Source organism: Oryctolagus cuniculus, chromosome 6 (genome assembly GCF_964237555.1).
Source record: "Oryctolagus cuniculus chromosome 6, mOryCun1.1, whole genome shotgun sequence".
NCBI lineage: Eukaryota > Metazoa > Chordata > Mammalia > Lagomorpha > Leporidae > Oryctolagus > Oryctolagus cuniculus.
The window spans coordinates 168,412,742-168,435,830 of NC_091437.1; the positions used below are offsets into that span (position 1 = coordinate 168,412,742).

General features: G+C 54.5%; 2 protein-coding genes across 4 annotated transcripts; both read left to right on the forward strand.

Annotated features, from left to right (window-relative positions):
- Window positions 1-113: 113 nt before the first annotated feature.
- Window positions 114-3,860, forward strand: RPL8 (ribosomal protein L8). Its single transcript, XM_002723469.5, has 6 exons — window positions 114-1,121; window positions 1,306-1,453; window positions 1,525-1,666; window positions 1,747-1,965; window positions 3,414-3,529; window positions 3,667-3,860. The coding sequence occupies exons 2-6, from the start codon at window positions 1,316-1,318 to the stop codon at window positions 3,823-3,825; spliced, it is 774 nt and encodes a 257-aa protein (XP_002723515.1). The 5' UTR covers window positions 114-1,121; window positions 1,306-1,315; the 3' UTR covers window positions 3,826-3,860.
- A 1,563-nt stretch (window positions 3,861-5,423) lies between these two features.
- On the forward strand, window positions 5,424-23,089 carry ZNF34 (zinc finger protein 34). Of its 3 annotated transcripts, XM_008251911.4 has the most exons (6): window positions 5,424-5,755; window positions 12,371-12,423; window positions 14,576-14,680; window positions 14,834-14,960; window positions 15,290-15,412; window positions 17,895-23,089. In XM_008251911.4, exons 3-6 carry the CDS (start codon window positions 14,648-14,650, stop codon window positions 19,283-19,285), a joined length of 1,674 nt encoding a protein of 557 aa, XP_008250133.2. In that variant the 5' UTR covers window positions 5,424-5,755; window positions 12,371-12,423; window positions 14,576-14,647; the 3' UTR covers window positions 19,286-23,089. The 3 variants fall into 3 exon arrangements, with proteins under 3 accessions (XP_008250133.2, XP_051685498.2, XP_069931805.1); XM_051829538.2 differs by lacking the exon at window positions 12,371-12,423 and having other exon boundaries at window positions 5,553-5,755; XM_070075704.1 differs by lacking the exons at window positions 5,424-5,755; window positions 12,371-12,423; window positions 14,576-14,680; window positions 14,834-14,960; window positions 15,290-15,412 and adding an exon at window positions 15,420-16,737.

Sequence of the window (23,089 nt, forward strand, 5' to 3'; positions counted from 1 at the left end):
TCTTAATTCCAGTAACTCAGTCTAGTCTGGTTTGCTCCCCACACCGCCCCTCCCCTGCCGCCTCTCCGCAGGGCCTCATGTGTTACCAGAAAATGGGTGTCCAGGTTCTTGGTGCTGGGACACACTGGAGTTAAGTTTTTATTAAGCAAGCAAGCAAGCCTTATTCTAAGTGGAAGTACAGGCCCCACAGCTGTACCTTGACGCTGCAACGGTGGGCAGCGGTATCCCCGGGGTGGGGAGGGGCGTCCCATGGAGAAGACGGAAGCTTGCTGGGATTAGGGGCCTGTTCAGATCTGTCGTGGCGATTCTGGGGGAGGTCGCAATCACTGTGATGAGCCTGAGGTTAATCAGGGCGGGGGCGTGGTGACGCCTTGGTGGGGGCAGGGGGACCTCAGCAGGTGGCCACACGGTACCCTTTCCCCTCGTGGTGTCATCTTTGTCTCCGCCCACGGAGGGTCCTACCTGACTGCAGGAGCTGCCCTCCCCCTCACACACCGGGCGCCCCGCACATCAGCGCACGCAGCAGGCAGGGCCGGGCGGGCCTGCCCTTCCCGACCCTCTCCACGTGCACCCCTGACCGCCCCGCGTCCTCCTCGCCCAGCGCCCCCGCTTCACCTGCTGCGAGCCGCGGAGGGGAGGTGCGGGGGTGGGGGCGGGAAGACGCCGCCCGCTTCTCCAGGGGTCCCCGCATCCTAACCGTGACCCCTGTTACCCCTCCGCCCCCGGAGACCAGGACCTCCCGGCCCGCAGGGCCGACCCACGCGTGGACACGCTCTAGGAGCAGCCGTCCTGGCGGGAGGTGGACGTCTGTAGCCGTCTTCCCGCTAGGAAACCACGGCGTTCCCGTGTCGGCCTCCAGCTCCTCCACCTTACGCCGAGGACCCTCCCCCGGTAAGCCTGGAGCCCCGGACCCGCCGGGCGCCGCCTCCACAGCTCCGGGCCGAGCGTCCACACGCACGCACAGCCTGGTAGGCCTCCCTAGTGCGCCGGCGCGGAGACCAGGAGGGACTTCAAGTCCCAGTGTGCACCGCGCCCGGAAGCTGTTGCGGCCCTGGCTCCGCCCCGGAAGATAAGGCGGTGCGCGGCGGCGAGCTTCCTCTTTCGGCCGCGCCTGTGGAAAGGTAGGGTGTGTGAGGTGGTCAGGCCCGGTCGCCATCCGCCGCCATCTGTCCCTTGGGGGCCCTCCCGGGGTCCCGGCCGAGTCTCCTGAGAACGCGCTGGCGTGCCCGGGCGCGGGGGCAGGGGTCCTGAGGCCGGGGTGGGGGGTGCCGGGCCGGCTGGGCACTGACTTTGAAACTCCCGCAGCCGCGTCACCATGGGCCGTGTGATCCGTGGGCAGAGGAAGGGCGCGGGCTCCGTGTTCCGCGCGCACGTGAAGCACCGCAAGGGCGCCGCTCGCCTGCGCGCCGTGGACTTCGCCGAGCGGCACGGCTACATCAAGGGTATCGTGAAGGTAGGGCCGGCCGGCCGGGGGGCGCGGGGCGCCCTGCCCGCACTCGGCACTCACGCCGCTCCGGCCCGCAGGACATCATCCACGACCCGGGGCGCGGCGCGCCCCTGGCCAAGGTGGTCTTCCGGGATCCGTACCGGTTTAAGAAGCGGACGGAGCTGTTCATCGCGGCCGAGGGCATCCACACGGGCCAGTTCGTGTACTGCGGCAAGAAGGGTGAGCCCTCCCTGGGGACGGCGCGGGCGCGGGCGCGCTGCCCGGGGCTGCGCTGACGCCGGGCACCCGCTCCCGTGCAGCCCAGCTCAACATCGGCAATGTCCTCCCCGTGGGCACCATGCCCGAGGGGACGATCGTGTGCTGTCTGGAGGAGAAGCCTGGGGACCGAGGCAAGTTGGCCCGGGCGTCCGGGAACTACGCCACCGTCATCTCCCACAACCCCGAGACCAAGAAGACCCGCGTGAAGCTGCCCTCGGGCTCCAAGAAAGTCATCTCTTCTGCCAACAGAGCTGTGGTCGGTGAGTGCAGCTGAGCCCGCAGCCCGACTGCCTGGTGGCCACCGCTGTGCGGTGGGCGGGACAGCGTCTGTTTCATCGCCCACGCGGGTTGACTGAGGTTGGGACCAAGTTACCTAGAACTTGGCAGATGGTTGTGTGACTCCATTCCAGGGTCTAACAGTTATTTTTTTTCTGGGAAGATAATGGTGACAAGGTCAGGGTTCTGACTTAGTTGAAGACGCTTAATGAGTGAAAAAGCATGAGTCCAGGTTTGTTCATTGTTTGGCAACACTCAGGCCTGCGCAGGTGCTTGTAAAATGAACAATTTATTTGAAAGGTAGAATTACAGAGCAGGGGGCACAGACAGATCTACGTCTGCTGGGCCAGGCTGCAGCCAGGGGTCTCCCACGTCTGGTAGGAGCATCTTCTGCTTTCCCAGGCACATGGCAGGGAGCGCGATTGGAACTGGAGTCCAGGCTGGAACCTGCACTCATGCTATGCTGGTGTCGCGAGTGGCGGCTTCACGTGCTGCACTGCAGTGCTGGCCCCTTCTCTGAAACGGTTTTGCCTTTTTTTTTTTTTTTTTGACAGTGGACAGTGAGAGAGACAGAAAGGTCTTCCTTTTCTGTTGGTTCACCCTCCAATGGTCGCTGCGGCCGGCGCACTGCGCTGATCTGATGGCAGGAGCCAGGTGCTTCTCCTGGTCTCCCATGGGGTGCAGGGCCCAAGCACTTGGGCCATCCTCCACTGCACTCCCTGGCCACAGCAGAGAGCTGGCCTGGAAGAGTGGCAACCAGGACAGAATCCGGCACTCCGACTGGGACTAGAACCCGGTGTGCCGGAGCCACTAGGCGGAGGATTAGTCTAGTGAGCCGTGGCGCCGGCCCTGCTTCGTTTTTTTCCTTTAAAACTTTTTATTTGAAAGGTAGAGTTGGAGAAAGATCTTCCATCCACAGGTTTGCTCCCCAAGTGGCTGCAATGGCTGGAGCTGGGCCAGTTGGAAGCTAGGAGCTTCCGGGTTTCCCATGTGGGCACAGGGGCCCAAGCACTAGGGCCATCCTTTGTTGCTTTCCCAGGCACGTTTGCAGGGAGCTGGATTGGAAGAAGAGCAGCTGGGACTCAAACTGGTGTCCATATGGGATGCCGGCATAACATGTGGCAACTTTACCTGCTGTGACCCCTCTGCAGACTTTAGATCAGTTCGTGTCCTAGGTGGTGTGGGTGAGGGCCTTGGCTCCCCTAAGAACTCAGAAGGTGCAAGGAGCTCCTGGAGCTGGGGGGTGGGGCCTTTGCTTTGGCAGTGCTGTAGGTCCTTACTGGTATGTGTGTGCTGAGAGGGGTTAGCACAGGGCTGGGGTGGGGCGCGAGCACTGGCAGGGCTCAGCCGGGGGGATGCTCTCAGTGACTTGGGCCCTGTGGTGCTGGGAAGCGTGTGATAACACCCCTGAAGTGCCCGGTTTCCCCAACAGGTGTGGTGGCTGGAGGTGGCCGCATTGACAAGCCCATTTTGAAGGCTGGCCGTGCCTACCACAAATATAAGGCAAAGAGGAACTGCTGGCCACGTGTGCGGGGTGTGGCCATGAATGTAAGTAACCCAGAAATAAGGTTGGGTGGGGGTGGACAGTCCTTTCTGGGGGGTGCCCACAGTGGGAGGCGCTGGGTGGTGGTTTGTGTGGCCCCCCAGGTGCAGCCACCTGTGCTAACACTGTTTTCTGCCTGCAGCCTGTGGAACATCCTTTTGGAGGTGGCAACCACCAGCATATAGGCAAACCCTCTACTATCCGCAGGGATGCCCCTGCTGGTCGCAAAGTGGGTCTCATCGCTGCCCGCAGGACAGGGCGCCTCCGTGGAACCAAGACTGTACAGGAGAAAGAGAACTAGGGGTGACGGGCTCAATAAAGTTTGCCCTTCTACCACCTGGCTGTGCACCTCTGCTGTGAGAGGGAAGGCTTCTGGAGCCTCTGGGTTCACAGATAAGGAAACTGGAGTAGACCCCTGGAAGCTTCGAAGGGAGAGTGCCCTGGGCCGGGGCTTCCTCCCGACACAAGGGACCCAGCACGCTGGACCTGTGATCTGTAGTGTGTGCAGTCCTGAGTCTGGTGCCTTGTGTGGCATCCAGGCATGTGTCCCTGGATCACGGCTGAAAGCACACTGCCCTCAGGTGGTGGGGGCTCCCGCAGGTGACAAGCTAGCAGTGGTTCCTGACTTGCTCAGAGAGCTTGGGGTTGGGGTCCTGCTCAGGAGGGTTTGGCCTGGTGCCACCATCCACTCGATCATCTCACCTATGAGCCTTTAGGAGCAGGCTGAAGCTGACATTGCACAGGACTGCATCCCATGGTGGTACTGAGTGAGGGGTCACTGCTGGGCCATTCTTGACATCCAAGCTGATGGTGATGTGATTCTGGGTGTCCAGGTCCCAATCCTGTGCATAATGGGATTGCTGGCCCTTTTGCTGAACACAGATTTTTTTTTTTTAAAGATAACACTGTAAGATTTTGTTTGAGAGGGAGAGCTGAGAGAAAGGTCTTCCACACCCCAATGGCTGCAGTGCCTGGAGCCGTGCTGGTTGGGAGCCAGGATCTGCTTCAGGTCTCACATAGGTGCAGGGGCCCGAGCACTTGGGCCATCTTCCACTGCCTTCCCAAGTCAGTGGAGAGCTGGATCGGAAGTGGAGCACCAGGGACTTGATCTGGCACACATATGGAATGCTGCTGCCACAGGTTGGGGCTTAGCCTGCTATGCCACAGCACTGCCCCTCAGAGATGGGTTCTTCAGGTGCATGTACTGTGGGTGCCAGATCACCTGAGAGCTGGCCTCTGCCTAGAACTGGAGGCACAGGCGCTGGCTGGCACGTGATCCTGACCGGCAGCGAAGCCTGCGGGGAACAGAGGCCCCAGATCTGCACTATCAGTGAAGTGACTCCCAATTGGCTGACCGTGGGAGGGAAGGCGGGTAGACGTCAGGTAGCACAACAAGCAGGCCCTAACCTTAGCCTCAACCTGAGCAGGGCCTGTAGGTAGCTGTGCGGGGTGGCCTGAGGTGGGTGGATGGCAGGAGATTCTGGGGGTGGGGGTGGTGTCAAGTCCTCGCGGTGTGGGCTCACCTGTGGCTGGGCTCCCTGCTGCAACCAGGTTGTTGGGAAGCGACAGAAGGCTGCTCCCAGGCAAGGTGGGTTCCGGAGCTGTGTAGGAATCCAAGGGCCCTTCTCTAGCTTGGACACTGCGCTGCATTTGCAGTGGTCAGGTGTTGGAGGTAGTGGGCTGAACACTCACACACTGGCCAGTAACCTCTTGGCCCTGAGAGGTGTTCCTGCTGCCCGACCTTCGTGCCTTCCTGGCTCACCGGAGAGGGAGTTCTCAGGGTTCCCGGGATTGTGACCCGTGGAGCGGGTCACCCAGTCCGGACGGAGCCTCGGCGTCGTGGCCTCGGACCGCCGCTCGATGGGGCAACCGAGACGCGCAGCCCGCTTCCTAGAGCGGCTGGGGCGCGCGGCCTGGCGTCAGTTCCGGCTCGGCTCTGATTGGCTGGCCGGGCCTGCGGTGGGCGCCGCTGCGGCGAGTGTGGGAGCGGCCGGGGCGCGGGGGACTGCGGCGCCTGCGATCCGTAGCCCCTAGGGTCGTGGACCGGCCGCATTCTCCGCCCTGGGCCCGCCGGGCCCCCCGTCCCCAGGGTCGTGGGCCGGCCGCATTCTCCCCGAGCAGCTCCGCGCCCGTGCCCGCCGCGGCCCCCGGCTCCCCGCTCCCGCTGTCGGCGTCGCCGGGCGCTGGGCCCTGCTCTTCACCGGCCTTCCAAGACTTCGCTCCTCTTCAAGGTCTGAAGCCTGCTTATTTGCCCCATCATCTTGTGCTTTTCGATACGTATTTTAAGAAAATGAGTAAATTTTAAAAGAAAGTACAGACATGAACATCAGCGACTGGGATTGCCAGTTCTCGTTTTGCACTTTTAAGAAATAAAGCGTTGTTGAAGTGAAATCACTCCGTCCTGTTGCTTCCTGACAGCCTCCCTTGGGCTCATCTCGCTTCCACGCGTCATGCGTGGGTGTTGGGCCCATTTTCTCATCCACGGGATGCTCTGTACCTGAGGACGGCGTTGATGTCGCTCGTTCCTTCACTGCGGTGGCCTTGCCCAGCCCTCTGATGGACGTTGAGTCGTTTTTCTTGTTGAAGGTTTAGTACAGTCAAAGCGACAGAGAGGTAGAGACAGGCAGTCAAGCAGTCCGCTGGCTCGTTCTCCAATGGTTGCAATAACCAGGTCTGGACCAGGCCGAAGCCAGAAGCGAGGAACTCCGTCTGGGTCTTGAACCCACGTCCTTTGGCTGTCTCCTGCTGCTTCTCAGGCACATTAGCCAGAAGCTGTATCGGAACCAGAGCAGCCGGGACTCAAACTGCCACTCTGATACTGGTGCTGGTGCCACCCGCTGTCCCACGCCAGCCCCAGGGCTTTTTCTTAGGTAGAGCTGGGCATGGGTGCAGGAGCGAGAATTTCTGTGACACCTGCTTAGAACTGAGTTCCTGATAGGTTTCCCAGGTGACTGCACCCGTTTATCGGGGGCGCTTTTTTGTTTGTTTGTTTTTTAAGATTTGTTTATTGGAAAGGCAGAAATAGAGAGAGAGGGTTTCCATCTGCTGGTTCACTTTCCAAATGGCCACAACGGGCAGGGCTGCGCCAGGCTGAAGCCAGGAGCCTGGAGTGTCTTCTGCTTGGGCCCTTGCACCATCCTCCACTGCCCTCCCAGGTGCATTAGCAGGGAGCTGGATTGGAAGTGGTGCAGCCAGGACTGAACCTGCACCCATGTGGGAGAGGCTTAGCCTGTGCCAGAGTGCCGGCCTCTGTCTTGCACTCTGAAATCTCCATGTTTCCTCATGTTTTCAACATGTCTTACATGTTTTACTTTTCATTTCTTTAATTCTTAATGATACCGAAACTCTTCAGATGTTTGATATCTTTATTTGTGATTTACCAGGCCAAAATTTGCATTCTTTATTTTTTTAAAGATTTATGTGGGGGCTGGTGCTATGGCGGAGTGGGTAAAGCCGCCACCTGCAGCGGCAGCATCCCGTATGGGCGCCGGTTTGAGTCCCAGCTGCTCCACTTCCGATCCAGATCTCTGTTATGGCCTGGGAAAGCAGTAGTAGATGGTCCTTGGGCTCCTGCACCTGTGTGGGAAACCTGGAGGAGGCTCCTGGCTTCAGGCTTTGGATTTGCACAGCTCTGGCCATTGCAGCTATCTGGGGAGTGAACCAGCAGATGGAAGACCTATCTCTTTGTCTTTGCCTCTCTGTAGCTCTGCCTTTCAAATAAATTTAAAAAAATATATTTGTTTATTTGAAAGGATGAGTTAACAGAGAGGCAGAGGCAGAGAGAGAGGTCTTCGACCAGCTGGTTCACTCCCCAGATGGCCACAACGGCTGGAGCTGCACCAGTCTGGGGCCAGGAGCCTCTTCCTGGTCTCTCACACAGGTGCAGGGGCCCAAGGACTACTGCTTTCCCAGGCCACAGCAGAGAGCTGGATTGAAGTGGAGCAGCTGGGACTCAAACCGGCACCTCTTTGGGATGTCAGCACTGCAGGTGGCGGCTTTACCCACTATGCCACAGCACTGGCCCCTGCATTTTTATTTTTGAGTGGCTTTTTTCTTTTTAAGATTCTTTTTATATTCTGCATATTTATCTTTTGTTACATATGTCTGTAAAATCTCTCATTCTGTCACTTTTAATTTTCTGGTATCTGAGGCTTTTTGCAGGGGGCCGGAGTCATTCTTTCCTTGTATTAGACTTTTTGTTTTGTTTGAACATTTAGGTCTCCAGCCTCCCTGAAATATGATTTTCAGTGCAGTGCCATGGAAATCATGGCTCTAGTTTTGCTTCCCTTGGAAACCTGTGTGAACACTGTGCCTCCTCTTCACTGCCACTGACTCTGATTTGTCTGTGCGTCTTCCATCATCCGTTTTCCCATGCTGGCACTTCACTTTTTTTTTTTTTTTTTAAGATTTATTTATTTATTTGAGAGGCAGAGAGAGAGAGCGAGAGAGAGGTCTTCCATCTGCTGGTTCACTCCCCAAATGGTCACAACAGGCCAGGAGCCTGGAGCTTTTTCCAGGTCTCCCAGGTGGGTGCAGGGGCCATTTTCCACTGCTTTCCCAGGTGCATTAGCAGGGAGCTGGATCGGAAGTGGAGCAGCTGGGCTCACACTGGTGCCCATATGAGATGCCCGTGCCACAGGCCAGGGCTTCACCTGCTGTGCCACAGCGCTGGCCGCTGCACTTCACTTTTCGTTTCCGGAGCCTAGGTCTTGATATCTGGTAGGGCACATCCTGCCTCCCTTGTTCCTATTTTGGTGTTGCCCTGGTTAATCAGATCATTCTTTTTTTCTTGTTTATTTGAGGGGCAGACACACACACACACACAGGGAGAAAGGGAGAGGGAGAGAGAGCCCATGTGCTGATCCTGTCTTCAGATGCCTGCAACAGCCTGGGACTGGAGTGAGCGGAAGCCTGGACCTGGGCATGCATTCCAGGTCCACGTGAGGACAGGACTCCAATTACTTGGGTCATTGCCACTGCCTCCTAGGGTCTGTATGAACAGAAAGCTGGAGCTATGTGGAGTGTCAAACCCAAATACTCTGTAGTATGTGGGCATCTTTACTGGTGTCTTAGCTGCTGGGCTAAAGGCCTGCCTCTTGTTATTACTTATTTTTATTACTTCTTTTCACCTTATCTGACGGACAAAGAGAAACAGATCTATGCTTTGGTTTACTTCTGAAATGCCTGTAGCAGCCAGGGCTGGGCCAGCCAAAACTTCATCCAGCTCCCCTGTTGGTGGCAACAGCCCAGGTTCTTGAGTCATCACCTGCTGCCTCCCACGCCCAGTGCACACTAGCAGGAAGCTGGATCAGGACCCAGACCAGGCACTCCAGTCAGGGACTCGGGTGTCCCAAGTGGCTTTTTAACTAGTGCCAAACACCCGTCCTCTGGGTCATTATTTTTTCATATGATTTTTTTTTTAAAAAGATTTTATTTATTTACTTGAGAGGTAGAGTTACAATGAGAGGGAGAGGCAGAGAGAAAGGTTTTCCCTCCGCTGGTTCACTCCCCAAATGCCCGCAACGGCTGGAACTGTGCCAATCCGAAGCCAGGAGCCAGGTGCTTATTCCGGGTCTCCCATGCAGGTGCAGGGGCCCAAGGACTTGGGCCATCCTCCACTGCCTTCCCGGGCCATAGCAGGGAGCTGGATCAGAAGTGGAGCAGAAAGGGCGTGAACCAGCATCCATATGGGATGCCGGTGCTGCAGGCAGAGGATTAAGCTACTGCGCCATGGCGCCGGCCCCTTTTCATATGATATTTTAAAGTCATTTTGGTCAGGTTTCACATGTCCTGTAATTTTTATTCTAATTACCCAGAATAGGTTAATTTGGGGAACACTGATATCTTTATGATGTGTAGTCCCTCTATTTATAAATATGTTTCTCCATAGGTCTTTTTAAAATCCTTCATTGAAGTTTATAGTTTGGTCTGACATATCAGTTATTTATATTTTTTTAAAGATTTATTTACTTTCTTTGAAAGAGTTACAGAGCAGAAGAGAGAAATTTTCCATCCACTGGTTCATTCCCCAAATGGCAGCAACAGCCAGCGCTGAGCCAGGCTGAAGCCAGGAGCTTGGAGCTCCATCAGGGTCTCCCACACGGGGGCAGAGGCCCACGCACTTGGGCATCCCCCACTGCTTTCCCAGGCCACAGCAGGGAGCTGGTCGGAAGTGGAGCAGCGGGACTTGGACTGGTGCCTGCATGGGATGCCGGCATCACAGCCAGCGGCTTAACCCACTACAGCACCGTGCCAGTCCCTGGGTTATTTTTTGTTAGACTTTTTCTTAGTTACTATGTAATTTTTGTAGCTGTTGTAAATGTGGCTTTTGCTTGTTGATTTCTAGTCTATGGAATTGATATTGATTAGTCTGTGTTGACCTTATACGTGCAATGCTGTTGAGCTCATTTTGACAATGAATTGATACTCTTGAATTTTCTATACAGTTCACTTTATCATTCTCTCTTTTTTTAAGATTTATTTATTTATTTGAAAGTCAGAGTTACACAGAGACAAAGAGAGAGAGAGGTCTCCCATCTGCTGGTTCTCTCCCCAATTGGCCACTACGGCCGGTGCTGTGCTGATCAGAAGCCAGAAGCCAGGAACTTCCTCTGGGTCTCCCACGCGGGTGCAGGGGCCCAGGACTTGGGCCATCTTCTACTGCTTTCCCAGGCCACAGCAGAGAGCTGGATCAGAAGTGGAGCAGCTGGGATTCGAACTGGTGCCCATATGGGATGCCAGCGCTGCAGGTGATGGCTTTACCCGCTACACCACAGCGCCGGCCCCTCACGTGGCATCTTAACTGCTGTGCCAGACACATGCCCCCATATGTATATTTTATCATTAACATTTTCTTTTAAATTAAAAACATTATTTAAAATAATTTATTTGAAAATCTGCTAGTTCACTCCCCAGTTGCTTGCAACAGCTGGAACTGGGATAGGCTGAAGTCAGGAACCTAGAGCTCCATCCAGGTCTCCCACAGTCCGTGAGCCATCACCTGCTGCCTCCTAGGGTGCACGTGAGCAGGAAGCTGGGATCAGAAGCAGAGCCAGGGAACCCAGACCCTCTGGTAGGGGCTGTGGGTGTCCCAACCTTTGTCTTAACCACTGAGCCAGAGCCATTCCTCATTAGCATTTTAAAGAACCATTGTGGAGATTAAAAAAAAAAAAATTTTTTTTTAACAGGCAGAGTGGACAGTGAGAGAGAGAGACAGAGAGAAAGGTCTTCCTTTCCATTGGTTCACCCCTCAATGGCCGCTGCGGCTGGTGCGCTGCGGCCAGTGCACTGCGCTGATCTGATGGCAGGAGCCAGGTACTTATCCTGGTCTCCCATGGGGTGCAGGGCCCAAGGACTTGGGCCATCCTCCACTGCCTTCTTGGGCCACAGCAGAGAGGAGCAACCGGGACTAGAACCCAGGGTGCTGGCACCGTAGGCGGAGGATTTAGCCTAGTGAACCGTGGCGCTGGCCAGCAAGTTTTTGTTTCTTTAAATTGTATTTTCTTTATGCTCTTTTCCCCCTTGAATTACTTATTCTCTGCTTGGTTTCCACTTAATGTTTAGGTCACATATTTCCTTCTCTCGTAACATAAGCACATTAAAGCTGCACATTTTCTTTAGGTGCCTTCTTTGGATCCATTTCCACCTGTTTCCATCTGTGTATGTGTGTGAGTGTGTGTTGTGTATGTATGTAGTGCATATGTGTGTATGTTTGTGTATGTGTGTAATATGTGGATACATGTGCAGCATACATATCACATGTGCATATGTACAGTGTGTTATATGTATGCATACATGTGTATGTGTGCAGCATGCATGTTACATATGTGGGTGTGTGTTACATATGTGTGTAGTATATATGTGTGCAGTGTGTATGTTACATATTTGAGTATATGCATAGGTGTGCATTACATCTGTGAGTGTGTATATATGTGTATGCAGCATGTATCTTTATGTATATTTGTGTGTATGTGCAGCTTGTATGTTATATATGTGTATAAGTGTGCATGTGTGCAGCATGCATGTGTATATGCGTGTATGTGTGTACATGTGCAGTGTGCAATGTGCATGTTATATAAGTGGGCATGTGTATGTGTGTACATGTGTATTGTGCAGTGTTATATGTGTGGGTGCGTGTATATGCATGCATGTATGTGTGCATGCACGTGTGTACCTGTGTATGTATGCACTGTGTATTTTTTTTTTGACAGGCAGAGTTAGAGAGAGAGAGACAGAGAGAAAGGTCTTCCTTCCGTTGGTTCACCCCACAAATGGCCGCCACAGCCAGCGCACTGCGCTGATCCGAAGCCAGGAGCCAGGTGCCTCCTCCTGGTCTCCCATGCGGGTGCAGGGGCCCAAGGACTTGGCCCATCCTTCACTGCACTCCTGGGCCACAGCAGAGAGCTGGACTGGAAGAGGAGCAACCGGGACAGAACCAGCGCCCCAACTGGGACTAGAACCCAGGGTGCCGGCGCCGCAGGTGGAGGATTAGCCTAGTGAGCCGCGGCGCCGACCTGCACTGTGTATTTTATATATGTGTATGCTTGTGTCTGTATGTGTGTACATGTGTGTGAATGTATGTTATATATGCGTATGTGTGTATGCGTGTCCGTGTGTATATGTGTGTGTGTGTGTGTGTGTGCACATGTGCTGTTTCCAAGGTGTGTGCAGTTGATCATCTATTGAGTTGTGTTCTCAGGGCTTGCTGACTTTTCTCTGTAAATTTCATACTTCAATTAAAAACATTCAAGGTTCAGAAGAGGTATGTACCACACAGCTTTGTTTTTATTAGCATTTGCCTCATCTGTCTTTTCTATATTCAGCTTTTCTATGCTGTTTGGTTTTAGGACAGATAAGTGTATCGTGTGCATCTTACCACAGAGTCGTGCATACCTGGTGGGTGAGTTCAACTCATTTATTACCATTACTCATCTGTTTGGGTTTGTTTCTATTAGTCTTGTGATTTTTATATTCTATGCATTGTCTTTGCTCTTTGTCTTCTATTGTGTGGATTTTTTTTTCACTTTTATTTGAAAGACAGAGAGACATGAGACAGAAGGACAGAGACTTCCCATGTGCTTGATCACTCCTCAGGTGCTTACAGTTGTCAGGTCTGGGCCGGGTTGAAGCCACAAGCCCAGAACTTAATCTAGGTCTCCCACAGGAGGCAGAGTATCTAGTCCGTGGGCCATCACCTGCTGCCTCCCAGGGTCTGCATTAGCAAGGAAGCTGGAATTGGAAGTGAGCTGAGACTGGAACCCAGGCACCCTGGATTAGGATGCAAAGTCCCAAGCAGCAGCTTAATAGTTGTGCCAAATGCCTGCTCCTATTGTGTGTATTATTTTTCTTTTCTAAGATTTTATTTATTTATTTGAAGGCTGTTACAGAGAGGCAGAGGCAGAGGCAGAGAGAGAGAGAGAGAGGGAGGAGAGATCTTCCATTTGCTGATTCACTTCCCAGATAGAGCTGAGCTGATGTGAAACCAGGAACCAGGAGCTTCTTCCTGATTTCCCACACGAGTGCAGGGGCCCAATGACTTGAGCCATCTTCCACTGCTTTCCCAGGACATAGCAGAAAGCTGGATGGGCAGTGGAGCAGCCAGGACTCAAACTGGCACCCATATGGGATGCTGGCACTGCAGGCGGCGGCTTTATCTGCTATACCACAGTGCCAGCCCCCATTGTGTGTGTTTTAAAAAATTTATTATTTATTGAAAGGCAGAGAGAGGGAGGCACACACACACACTTTCATGTGCTGGTTCATTCCCCAAATGTCTACAGCAGCTGGGGCTGGGCCAGGCTGAAGCCAGGAGCCAGGAGCCAGGAGCTGCATGTGCACCCCAACATGGGTAGCAGGGGCCCAAGTAGTTGTGCTGTCATCCACTGCCTTCCCTGGTACATCAACAGGAAACTGGGTTGAAAGTGCCTCGAGGAGCTGCGACTTGAACTGGCGCTCCGGTCAGAGATTTGGGTGTCCCGAGCGATGGCTTCACCCTCAGCTTCACAGTGCCTGTCCCTAGGAAACCTGCTTTTCTTTTTCTTTTTCTTTTTTTTTAAGATTTATTTTATTTATTTGAAAGACAGTTACAGAGAGAGGTAGATACACACACACACACACACAGAGGTCCTCCATTCACTGGTTCACTCCCCAAATGGCTGCAACGGCCAGAGCTGAGCCGATCTGAAGCCAGGAGCCAGGAGCTTTTTCCAGGTCTCCCACGTGGGTGCAGGGGCCCAACCACTTGGGCCATCTTCTACTGCTTTCCCAGGCCATAGCAGGGAGCTAGATAGGAAGTGGTGCAGCCAGGACTTGAACCACTGCCCATATGGGATGTCAGCATTTTAACCCGCTGTGCCACAGCACCAGCCCCAAAGCCTCTTTTTATTTCTTAGCACCTAACATTTTATCTTTGCTCTTCCATGAAAATGAGTCTCAGCCGGCGCCTTGGCTCAATAGGCTAATCCTCCACCTAGCGGCGCTGGCACACCGGGTTCTAGTCCCGGTCGGGGCGCTGGATTCTGTCCCGGTTGCTCCTCTTCCAGGCCAGCTCTCTGCTGTGGCCCGGGAGTGCAGTGGAGGATGGCCCAAGTGCTTGGGCCCTGCACCCCATGGGAGACCAGGAGAAGTACCTGGCTCCTGCCTTTGGATCAGCGCGGTGCGCCGGCCGCAGCACGCCAGCCGTTGCGGCCATTGGAGTGTGAACCAACGGCAAAAGGAAGACCTTCCTTTCTGTCTCTCTCACTATCCACTCTGCCTGTCAAAAAAAAAAAAAAAAAAAAGAGTCTCGTCATCTACCTGCTGAATGAGACAACACGGGGTACCGGGTGGAGGGTTAATAGATGACTGGCAGGTTGCCTGTCCACAAGGTGGGCAGTGGGGCCGGGGCTGGGGAGGGCAGCCCTAGGTGGGAGGCCAGTGGCGCGAGTCGCGATGGCCAGGGCCCTCGGCCGTTGCAGGGGTGGCAGGCTGGGCCGTTTGTGCAGCACCAAGGGCCCTGAGATTGCAGGACGGGACCTGACGAGGCCTCTCTGTGCCCCTCCCTCTTCCCTCAGCACCAAACGAAGGCTGTGCCCCTCCCTCCTCCCTCAGCACCGAGCGAAGGCTCTCGCCCGCTGCCCCGGGGGATGGCGGCCCTGTTCCCATCTGCCCCGCCCCAGGTGAGTATCTGCCTTTCTGATTTTCCAGGGACTCCACCTGGGGCTTTGCGGGGCAAACCCTGACACCAGAGGAGGGTGACCCTGCATGCCCCTGCCACTGCCCGCTGTGGCCACTCCGGCTCCTCTGGGACTAGTAGGCACCTGTTGTTCCAGGCAGAGGTGACCTTTGAGGATGTGGCTGTCCTCCTTTCCCAGGAGGAGTGGGGCTGTCTGGGCCCTGCTCAGAGGGGCCTGTACCGGGATGTGATGCTGGAGACCTACAAGAACCTGATCTCACTGGGTAAGGCCCACCACTGGGACCCGGCTCCTGGAATACCTCTGGGGACTGACGGCTCAGCAGGAACTGGGCTGGGGGCCTCATCCCTGGGCTCAGAGACATGTGCCCGAGCAGACCTGGTCTCTGAAGAGGAGAGGGTGTGAGGTGCAGGGACGCCCCCGCCCCCCGAGTCAGCCCCCATCCTTGTGACCACCCCTAGCCCAACCTCAGCCCCTGCAGAGGGCATCCGGGGTTCCTACACCACCTTCCTCTCCCCTGCAGCCCCAGAGCAAGATAGCTCTCAGTGCAGCCTTGCGTCCTTGATGCCATCCTCCGGCCCTGTCTCCTTCCAGGAACAGGTCCTGCAGGTCCCAAGCCTGGGCTGATCTCGCAGCTGGAGCGAGGAGACGTGCCATGGGTCCTGGACCTGCGGGGCTCTGTGGGGCAGAAGCGCCCGGGAGCCAGCGGCTCAGTGTGTGAGTGGAACTGTCCCCCTCCCCCACCAGCCCTTGAGCAGTGTTTGGTTACTGACCCGAGACTTGAGTACAGGAGGCCTGAGAGTGGCCTCTGCTGAAGCCCCGGGCAGCTCAGAGGGGAGGTCTGGGAAGGTGGGGTGGGGCGGTGTCACAGAGGAGAATGCCCAGGAGTGTTGCACACAGCCAGTTCCGAGAAGGCTGAGTTGGTGCCAGCTGCAGGCAGAGAAGAGAGATGTGGGCCTGTGGGTCACAGTCGCTCTCTCAGCTGAGGCAGTGCTGACGGTCATCTTCCTGCGTGTTTCTCGTGAGGTCCTAGAGAGGGTCTTCTGGCTCAGAATATCGGAATTTTTCTTTTCTATACAGCTTAGAGAAATTTTACAAAAAAAATCCTCCTGATCGCGATATAGATGATGTCCAGCTCCCCACAAGTCCTAGGCCCTTCGGTTGCTTTCCTGCTGCCCATGGGGTCTTTCTGGTTGCTTGGCCCTTTGGGTGGTCTGTCTGGACTCTTGCACGGCATCTCTTTTATGTTTTATTTATTTTCATTTACTTGCTAGGCAGGGTGACAGAGATAGGGACAGAGGCCATCCGTCTGCTGGTTCACTCCCCGAATGCCTGCAACATCCGAGCTGGGCCAGGCCTAAGCCCGGAGCCTGAGCTCCATCTGTGTCTCTCTCATGGGGTGAGCAAGGTCCGAGCGTTTGAGCCATCGTCTGCTGCTCCCAGGAAAGCTGGATTGGAAGTGGAGAACCTGGCGCTCTGATGTGGGATGCATGCATCACAAGCAGTGGCTTAACCTGCTTCTTAATGCCCACCCCAACAAGGCATCTGTTTTGCTTTGTTTTAAAAATTTATTTGTTGGGACCGGCGCTGTGGCATCGTGGGTTAAGTATCCTCTTGCGGCGCTGGCATCCCATAGGGATGCCGGTTCTATTTCCAGTCCAGCTCCCTGCTAATGCACCTGGGAAGGCAGTGGAAGATGGCTTGAGTGCTTGGGCCCTTGTACCTGCTTGGGGGACCAGGAAGAAGCTCCTGGATTCTGGCTTCGGATTGGCCCAGCTCTGGCCATTGCAGCCGTTTGGGGAGTGAACCAGAGGATGGAAGACCTCTCTCTCTGTCTCTCCCTTACTCTGTCTGTAACTCTGCCTTTCAAATAAAGAAACAAAAGATTTATTTTTTTTATTTGAAAGGCAGAATTAGAGAAGGAAAGATAGAGCGAGAGAGATCTTCCATCCACTCGTGGCTGCAATAGCAGGGTCTGGGCCATGCCACATCCCGGAACCAGGAGCTCCAAGCACTTGGACCATCATCAGCTGCTTTCTCAGGTGTGTTGGTAGGGAGCTAGATTGGAAGTGGAGTACCTGGGACTTGAACTGGCATCCACATGGGATGCAGACATCATAGACAGCAGCTTAACTTGCTGTGTGTGCCACAGCTCCGGCCCCACCAGTGCGTCTTTGGTGAGTGTTGTCACTGTTTACTGGACACCGTCCAGTCTGTGTTGCTGCCAGTGCCCTATCACGCTAATACAGCATAGTTCATTTTTGCTTCTGCTTGTGATGGCCACGTGGCATCTCCAGTCAGGTTGGGCAGGAACTGCTGTCAGTGTTGTGCTTGCTCCCCTGACACACAGAGAAGCCTCTGGTGGGTGGGCTGCCCGGCTGAGAGAGGGGTCGTCAGACGCTGCTCAGCGCCAGCCCACACTGCCGGTCCTCCTGGTTTTCCTGTCGTGGATTGTGGGGTGGGCTTAGACTCACCTGGCTCAGGTGCTTTGTCTGTCAGATGTCCTCTGTGAATTTTGGGGTCCTTCCTTTTTTAAAAAAGATTTATTTATTTATTTTAAAGATTTATTTTATTTATTTGAAAGTCAGAGTTACACAGAGAGAGAAGGAGAAAGAGAGAGAGAGAGAGAGAGAGGTCTTCCATCCACTGGTTCACTCCCCAGATGGCCACAATGGCTGGAGCTGCGCTGATCCGAAGCCAGGAGCCAGGAGCTTCTTCCAGGTCTCCCATGTGGGTGCAGGGGCCCAAGGACTTGGGCCATCTTCTAATGCTTTCCCAGGCCACAGCAGAGAGCTGGATCGGAAGAGGAGCAGCCAGGACAAGAACCGGCGCCCATATGGGATGCCGCTGCTTCAGGCCAGCGCTTTAAGCCACTGCGCCACAGCGCCGGCCCCGGATCCTGCCCTGTTCTGTTTCCCATGAGCTGTGAAGTCTGTGACTTCTGTCCCTTTGGCGTAGCAAGGACAGGTGTCCTGTAGTCCCACACAGGCGGCCAGGGAGAGTGTGAAAGGGGGCTGGTCTGGCTCTGGCACTGCCACGTGACTGTGGCCCTTGGGGAGGTCCTTCAGTCTCTGAGCTGTAGGCTTTCTGCTCTCCACCGCTCCTGGTACTTTTGGAGATGACCCAGCTGGTCAGCAGCCTCTCTGCCTCCCTCCCAGTGCCTGACCAATGACTGCTAGCTTTCTGCTTGTTGTTGCAGCTCGTGGGGCCAGGGCTGCGTATAAGGAGCTGACTTCAGGAGAGACGTTTAACAGGAAAGAACTGGATGGACTCACTCCACGAGGACGGGAGCCAGGAGGGGCCCATGACCATGCCAGAGAGATGGAGCAGGACCTGGACAGACCAGTGGGTCAGAGAGGCCCCATGCCGGTCACACTGCCCGACAAGGAGCATAGCCGGGAATCTGGGGAGAGCCTCGCATTGGGTGCGAGCCCTGTCCTTGGTCAGAGACCTCATCAGTGTGACGTATGTGAGCAGAGTTTTGAACAGAGGTCATACCTCAATAACCATAAGCGTGTACATAGGTCAAAGAAACCAAGTACAGCTCGGGCCCCTGGGGAAGCCATCGGTGCTTGCGTGCTTGTTCAAGATCAGGGACTGCCCGGCGGGAGGAGGCTGCACTGCTGCGGCTGCTGTGGGAAGGCCTTCCGGTACAGCGCCAACCTCGCCAAGCACCAGCGGCTGCACAGCGATGAGAAGCCCTACAAGTGCGGCGAGTGCGGGAAGGCCTTCAGCCAGAGCTGTGAGTTCATCACCCACCGCAGGATGCACTCAGGCGAGGTCCCCTATCGCTGCGAGGAGTGTGGGAAGACGTTCAACCAGAGGCCCAACCTCATGAAGCACCAGAGGATTCACACTGGGGAGAAGCCCTACAAGTGTGACGAGTGCGGGAAGCACTTCAGCGCCTACTCTTCCCTTATCTATCACCAGAGAATCCACACTGGGGAGAAACCCTATAAATGCAACGACTGTGGGAAAGCCTTCAGTGACGGCTCCATTCTCATTCGACATCGCCGGACTCACACTGGAGAGAAGCCGTTTGAGTGTAAGGAATGTGGCAAAGGCTTCACCCAGAGTTCCAACCTTATCCAGCATCAGAGAATTCACACTGGAGAGAAACCCTATAAATGCAACGAATGTGAGAAAGCCTTCATTCAAAAAACCAAGCTTGTTGAACATCAGCGAAGCCACACGGGAGAGAAGCCCTACGAATGCAATGACTGCGGCAAAGTCTTCAGCCAGAGCACACACCTCATCCAGCACCGGAGGATCCACACCGGGGAGAAGCCCTACCGGTGTGAGTGTGGGAAGGCCTTCCACAACAGCTCCAGACTCATTCACCACCAGCGGTCGCACCACGGGGAGAAGCCCTACGAGTGCGGTGAGTGCAAGAAGGCCTTCAGCCAGAGCACGTACCTCATCCAGCACCGGAGGATCCACACGGGGGAGAAGCCCTACAAGTGTGGCGAGTGTGGGAAGGCCTTCCGGCACAGCTCCAACATGTGCCAGCACCAGAGGACCCACCTCAGGAAGGACTTCCCCATGCCACAGGGCCAAAGGGCGTGTCTTCCAGTTAAACAAAACTCTTAACTCAAGAGCAGTGCATGTTCACTTTAGAAAAGCTGCGAGGGGAAAGCAAGCAGAAAAGAGGCTCTTTTAGTCTCCACCTACCAAGATTCTGGGGCTGGCACTGGCACAGCACATTAGCTGCCACCCACAACGTGGGCATCCCAGAGGAGTGTGGGCTCGAGTCTTGGCTGCTCCACTTCCGATCCAGAGGATGGAAGATCTCTGGCTCTCTGTCCCTGTCTCTCTCTGTAACTCTGGCTTTCCAATACCTAAGTGAAATTTTTAAAAAATCAGATTTGTTCAATAGGCTAATCCTCCGCCTAGCGGCGCCGGCACACCGGGTTCTAGTCCCGGTCGGGGCGCCGGATTCTGTCCCGGTTGCCCCTCTTCCAGGCCAGCTCTCTGCTGTGGCCCGGGAGTGCAGTGGAGGATGGCCCAGGTGCTTGGGCCCTGCACCCCATGGGAGACCAGGAAAAGCACCTGGATCCTGGCTCCTGCCATCGGATCAGTGCGGTGCGCCGGCTGCAGCGGCGGCCATTGGAGGGTGAACCAACGGCAAAGGAAGACCTTTCTCTCTCTCTGTCTCTCTCTCTCACTGTCCACTCTGCCTGTCAAAAAAAAAAAAAAAAATCAGATTTTAAAAAAAAAAAAAAAGATTCTTTGCTGCTGAGTTAATGTTTTGTTTTAGACACACTGGGGAATATTTCTAAAAGATGTATTTATTTTTAAAGATTTATTTATTTATTTAATTGAAAGAGTTACACAGAGAGAGAAGGAGAGGCAGAGAGAGAGAGAGAGAGGTTTTCCATCCACTGGTTCACTAGTCGGCTGCAACAGCCGGAGCTGGGACGATCCAGAGCCAGGAGCCAGGAGCTTCTCTGGTCTCCCATGTGGGTGCCATCTTCCACTGCTTTCCCAGGCCACAGCAGGGAGCTGGATCGGAAGAGGAGCAGCCGGGACCCGAACCAGTGCCCATATGGGATGCAGGCACTGCAGGCAGCAGCTTTACCTGCTACACCACAGTGCTGGCTCCCAAGATTTATTTATTACCTGAAAGGCAGAGTGACAGAGCAAGAGGGAGAGTGAGAATGAGACCTTCCATCTACTGGTTCACTCCCCACATGGCTGCAGCAGCTGGGGCTGCACTAGGCTGATGCCAGGAGCCAGAAGCTCCATCCAGGTCTCCCACATGGGCAGGGACTCAGATGCTTGAGCCATCGTCTGGTTCTCTGGTGTATTAGCAGGGAGCTAGGATGGAGGCAGAGTAACTGGGACTCACACGGGCACTCTGATATGGGATGCGGCATCACAAGGGTGGTTTAACCCCTGTACCATGGCGCCCCGCTGGAGAGCCACTGTACTCCTAACATCTGTGCCGTTTCCTCAGTGCAAGAAATTCAAGCTACAGAGAACTCCAATACCGGCATATTTCTACAGTTTCTAAGCAAAAATTGACACTACATCACTCAAACTTGGTTCACAGAGTTGAAAATGCCTTTTTTGTTGTGGGAAAAATCTATATAACAAAATTGACCACTGTAACCAGTGTGGCGTAGAGCACTAAGTACACTCACAGTGCAAATGTAGCTGCCACTGCTCCCGCAATTGTTTTCTTCTCCCAGTCACAAGCTCGGGACCTAGTACGCAGTACCTCCTCCCCTTCCAGTTGCTGGTTCTGAGTTTCCCTTTCCCAGGAACCCCAACTGAGTGTGATCTGTAATACACGTTCTGCGTGTCTGGCTTCGTTCCTCTAGTAATGGAGCCTGAATCAAACTCCATTCTTTTTATGGCTAAATAATATTCCACTCTGAGGACCGTGTGTTCTTGATTGTTGGGCAGTTGGGTGTCTCTGCCTTTGCACGATTGTGAATAATGTTGGCTTGAACATTAGTGTACACGCACTGTATGTGTTTGGGTCCTTTATTATATTTGCTTATTTATTTGAGAGGCAGAGTTACAGATGGAGAGAGAGGTCTTCTATCTGCTGGTTCACTCCCCAGATGGCCACAATGGCTGGAGCTGAGCCATTTCAAAACCGGGATCCAGGAGCTTCCTCTGGGTCTCCCATGTGGGTGCAGGGCACAAGCACTTGCGCCATCCTCCACTGTTTTCCCAGGCCACAGCAGAGAGCTGGATTGGAAATGGAGCAGCCAGGACTTGAACCGGTGCCCATATAGGATGCTGGTGCTGCAGGCCAGGGCTTTATCCAGCTACGCCACAGCGCTGGCCCCTCTTTGCCTATTTTTAAATTGGTTTCTGTGTTTTGTATCGTTGAATTGTAGGGGTTTTTGTTCTGTGTTTTGGGTGTTAGGCCCCTATCAGCTACTTGATTTTCCAGTGCTTTCTCCCGCTTGTGGTCTCATTCCCGTGACCGTGTCCCCGGGGAGCTCCAGTTTCTGTGTTGTTGCCTGCATCTTTGGTGTCATATGTGAAAAACCATTTCTAAAATCCCAGGTGAGGGAGCTGCGTGCTGTCTTTTCATCTGAGTTGATGTCTTACCTGTTGGTCTTTACTCTGAACTAATTTCTGTGTGGTGTAAGTCAGCAGCTGCCAGCGCCTCGGTCCAGATTTATGCTGTGTGAGTAAACCCAGTGTTCCCAGCAACACTCATTAAGTAGACTTCTCTTTCCCAGTTGAACTGTGCGGTAGTCAGCATGGGCGGCCACACAGAACACCAGACTGGGAGGCTCGTGGTTCTGAGGCCTACGGTCCAGCGTGTCTGGTTCCCCGAGGACTCTCCCTGGGCTGCCAGGGCCAGCTGTTGCCCCAGGTCCTCCCTCATGTTGGGGAGAGGGCTCTGGTATCTTCCTCTTAGGAAGGCACCAGCCCTAGTGGGTTAGGCCCCGCCCTTATAGCTTCATTTCCTGTCTCCAAATACATCATGTTGGACGTTAGAGCTTCATGTGGTGTGGGGGAGGGGCACAAACTCATTCCCTGACAAATGGTCTCTGCACCCTTGTTTAAAACCAGTCCCACATTTGTGTGAGGTCTTGTCTGTCTTTACTGAGGGCACTGCCTCATGGCAGAATTTACTCAGGTCTCATGAGACTAGGTCAGTCCTCGTGAGCATGGGTTGTCCAAGGGAGCCAGACGCCTCCCCCGAGCCCCTCCTCACTTCTGCACACACTCTTGCCGTGGTGATCCTGTCTGCCACGGGCCCTCTCCAGAACCAAACATGCTGGCACCATGCTCTTGAGTCTCCACGCCTGTGACCTAAATAAAGTACCAGACTCAGGTGTTCTGTTACAGCAGCACGCAGCGCACTGCGGGGAGACGCTGTGCTGAGAGCGGGGCAACTGGGTAGCTGGAAGAGCTTCCAAGGGTAGGCACAGAAAAGCCTAGAATACCGTGTCAGTGGGGACTTATGCGTGATCCTGGTGAGCGCTTAGAAGGTAACAAGACCTTCAGAGTTACTGGAATGCTGTTGAAAGTGCAGCAAAGCATACCGTCGCAGGGAACTTGGCTCCAAATTGTTTAAGAATGGTGAATATCAGGGCTGGCACTGTGGCGTGGTGGGTGAAGCCACTGCCTGCAAACCCAGCATCCCATATGGGCACTGGTTTGTGTTCTGACTGCTCCAGTTCCAATCCAGTTTCCTGCTAATGGACTGGGAGAAGTAGTGGAAGATGGCCTAAGTGTTTGGGTCCCTGCCACCCACACAGGAGACCAGGATGAAACTCCTGGCTTTGGCCTGGCCCAGCCCTGGCCTTTGTGACCATCTGGGATCTGGGGAATGAAACACAGGATGGAAGATCTCTCCCTCTCTTCCCCCTCTCCCTCCATAACTCTGACTTTCACATAAATAAATCTTAAAAAAAAAAAAAA